Source organism: Rhincodon typus, chromosome 44 (genome assembly GCF_021869965.1).
Source record: "Rhincodon typus isolate 14 chromosome 44, sRhiTyp1.1, whole genome shotgun sequence".
In the NCBI taxonomy this organism is placed as follows: Eukaryota; Metazoa; Chordata; class Chondrichthyes; order Orectolobiformes; family Rhincodontidae; genus Rhincodon; species Rhincodon typus.
In genome coordinates, this window is record NC_063375.1 from 1,523,592 (window position 1) to 1,526,858 (window position 3,267).

At 57.5% G+C, this 3,267-nt stretch overlaps 1 protein-coding gene across 1 annotated transcript in view; it reads left to right on the top strand.

Annotated features, from left to right (window-relative positions):
* LOC109925063 (isocitrate dehydrogenase [NAD] subunit gamma, mitochondrial-like) overlaps positions 1-3,267 on the top strand; it is a 17,181-nt gene that overhangs the window by 2,195 nt on the left and 11,719 nt on the right. The window contains exon 3 of the mRNA XM_048619947.1: positions 1,817-1,831. Within this exon, the coding sequence (XP_048475904.1) occupies positions 1,817-1,831 (15 nt within the window). The remainder of the gene's footprint in view (positions 1-1,816; positions 1,832-3,267) is intronic.

Consider the following 3,267-nt stretch of genomic DNA (forward strand, 5'->3'; position numbering starts at 1 on the left):
TGTCAGTGAGCCCTGTACGCTGCCTGTTCGGGGGTACCCAAGTGTGGATGCCACAGCGAAAGAGGGGCAGAATGCCCAGAGTGGCGACCCCTCACCCTGACCTGTCGATGGCCCCCTTAGCCAGGCCTGGGAGCACAACTCTGATTTGTCCACACCCCGCCCCACCCTTCCATGCCAGGTACCCTTCTGCATTGCCCACCACGCCAACCCCCTACCCGCTTTGCGATCCCGGCTACTCCTGGCTCATTGCGCCCCACCCCCCGGGAGCCAGAGAGGATCAGAGAGCGAACGTGCTGCGTAGGGAGCGCAAGGGTAGTGAGTCCAGTTCTGTCCAAGGGTCCCCTTTCCTCTGCGCGTTGGACCCCGAGGGGAGGTGTGCCCGATGCTATCTTGCCCTCCCTGCCCTTCGATTTCAACTGGGCGCCCTCTGTGGCCTGGCCCTCAGCCTCTTTGAGTTCAGAGTCAAAGACTCCCACCTCTCCCAATTTACCCCTCTTCCCCCCCCCACCCCGGGTTGGGGGTGGAGGTGCTTACAAGGGGCTGCAAGAGTGAGGTCTTCAGCCTTGGAAGACAGTTAGAATCGCCACTGTGTGCCATGATCTGCTGAGCGTTGGTGTCGGGACTGTGTGTGGGTCGGGGTAACTGGGATCATTGCACATGAGCGTGGGATAACGCAACAGCCTCGGAAATTCCCCCCCACCCCACTTTAACCTGGCTTGCCTGGAGGTGCCTCACTTGGCTGCCTTCCTGGATTTTACCGCGGGGCCAATCTTCAAGGCCGGCTGCCAGAACTCGTCTTCTCTGTTGTCGTCTGCCAACTGCACCCTCGCCTCCCACCCTGGCTCTCCTGCACTCTTGTTGACCCTCTGAATTGACATGGCACCTAGGCCATCCTGTTCATGCCCGCTCTCCACCATCTCAATGGATCCATACCCCTTCCTGTTCGCTCCTGCTCTACGCCATACCAATGGACCCAAACTCCTTCCTGTTCGCTCCCGCTCGACACCATCTCAATGGACCCAAACACCTTCCTGTTCACTCCTGAACACCGTCCCAGTGGACCCAAAGACCTTCCTGTTCACTCCCACTTGACACCATCTCAATGGATCCAAACACCTTCCCGTTCACTCCTGCTCTACACCATCCTAATGGACCCAATCTCCTTCCCGTTGACTTCCGTTCAACACCATCTCAATGGATCCCAACCCCTTCCCGTTCACTCCCGCTCTGCACCGTCCCAATGGACCCAAACCCTTCCCGTTCACTCCTGCTCTGCACCGTCCCAATGGACCCAAACCCTTCCCGTTCACTCCCACTCTACACTGTCCCCATGGATCCCAAACCCCTCCCCGTTCACTCCCACTCTACACTGTCCCCATGGATCCCAAACCCCTCCCCGTTCACTCCCGCTCCACACCGTCCCAATGAACCCAAACCCCTTCCTGTTCACTCCCGCTCCACACTGTCCCGATGGACCCAAACCCCTTCCCGTTCACTCCCGCTCCACACCGTCCCAATGGACCCCAAACCCCTTCCCGTTCACTCCTGCTCTACACCGCCCCGATGGACCCAAACCCCTTCCCGTTCACTCCCGCTCTACACTGTCCCAATGAACCCCAAACCCCTTCCCGTTCACTCCCGCTCCACACTGTCCCAATAACATGATCCCCTTTGCTTGGCTGATGTTGAATCCAGGGGAGCGGTGGTGATGGTGGTGGTCTTAGCTTGGGGAGATCTGATGATGCCTTGATGAACTGTAATTGGCTGCTCGGTGTGTGTTGAACTAATCTTTTCCTTTCTCCTCCCTCTCGCTCAGACTGACCAAACAATCGTAAGTATTTTGTTGGGGGCACCCTGCATTGTTAACAAACATTTGGGTGGGGAGAGACAGGCGGGACTGGGTCACAGAATGAGTCCAAATAGGAACCTGCTGGCACACCATCTGGCCTCTTTGCTGCTCCTCCCTCCGTCCCTGTCTCCTGCTAAGAGCCAACACCTTTCCGCTCATAATCCAGCAAGCTGGTACCCCCTTTTGGCAACCCAGAAGCTCCACCATCGGGGGAGCACGGGGTAGGGGCCTCAGCGGGTTAGCACTGCTGCCTCACAGCGCCAGGGACCCGGGTTCGATTCCACCCTCGGGCGACTGTCTGCGTGGAGTTTGCGCATTCTCCCCGTGTCTGTGGGGGTTTCCTCCGGGTGCTCAGGTTTCCTCCCACAGTCCAAAGATGTGTAGGTTAGGGTGGACTGGCCATGCTAAATTGTCCTATAGTGCCCAGGGATGTGCGGGTTAGGGTGGATTGGCCGTGCTAAATTGTCCCGTAGTGTTAGGGATGTCCCATAGTGGTCACCATGCTAGGTAGTTAGCCATGGGGAATGCAGGGTTGCAGGGATTGGGGGGCGCTGGGATGTTCTTTGGAGGGTCAGTGTTGACTAGATGGGCCGAGTGGCCTGACTCCATACTGTAGGCATTCTATGATTTGAAGTCAGAAGGCCCTGCGTTTGGGGATCGGGACTGAGGGAGCGCCGCATTGTTGGAGGGCCCCCACAGATCAAGCTCGGCTCTTCTGCGGGCGCTGTCGGAGGGTCGGTGCCGAGGGAGCGGGCGCTGTCGGAGGGTTGGTGCCGAGGGAGCGGGCGCTGTCGGAGGGTCGGTGCCGAGGGAGCGGGCGCTGTTGGAGGGATACTCTGCTGAGAAGGCTTGTCCCAGTTGCTAGGTCAGGACTGGCTGGGAAAGCAGGTGTATATCACTGGTGTCAGCCAAATGCAGTTGCTGGGTCCGTGGAAGTATGGGCCCAGGTGGTATGGGGCTTGTTTAGACCAGTCTATACCCACCATTCCAACCCCCTTAATGTATGTCTCCATCTTCGGTGATGCAACAACAACTGCATTATAGTGGCACCTTAACCAGAGTCAATATGCTGCTCAGAACTTAAACTATCGCAGTCCTTGCCCTATTTTGTCCCAAGCCACACTTGGTTAGCCATGGGGAATTTAGAGTTGCAGGGATAGCGTTTGGGGGGTGGGATGGGGTGCTGGATCTGGGTGGGATACTCTTCTGAGAGTCAGTGTGGGCTGAGGGAGAGAGAGAGAGAGAGACACACCAATCAGTATAGATATTTCCCTGAGAGAGAGGGGGGACTGTGTGACACCAGTCAGTGTACAGATATCTCCCTGAGAGAGAGATGGGGGCCATTGAGAGACACCAGTCAATGTACAGATCTCTCCCTGAGAGAGAGAGGGGGGGGACTGAGAGACACCAGTCAGTGT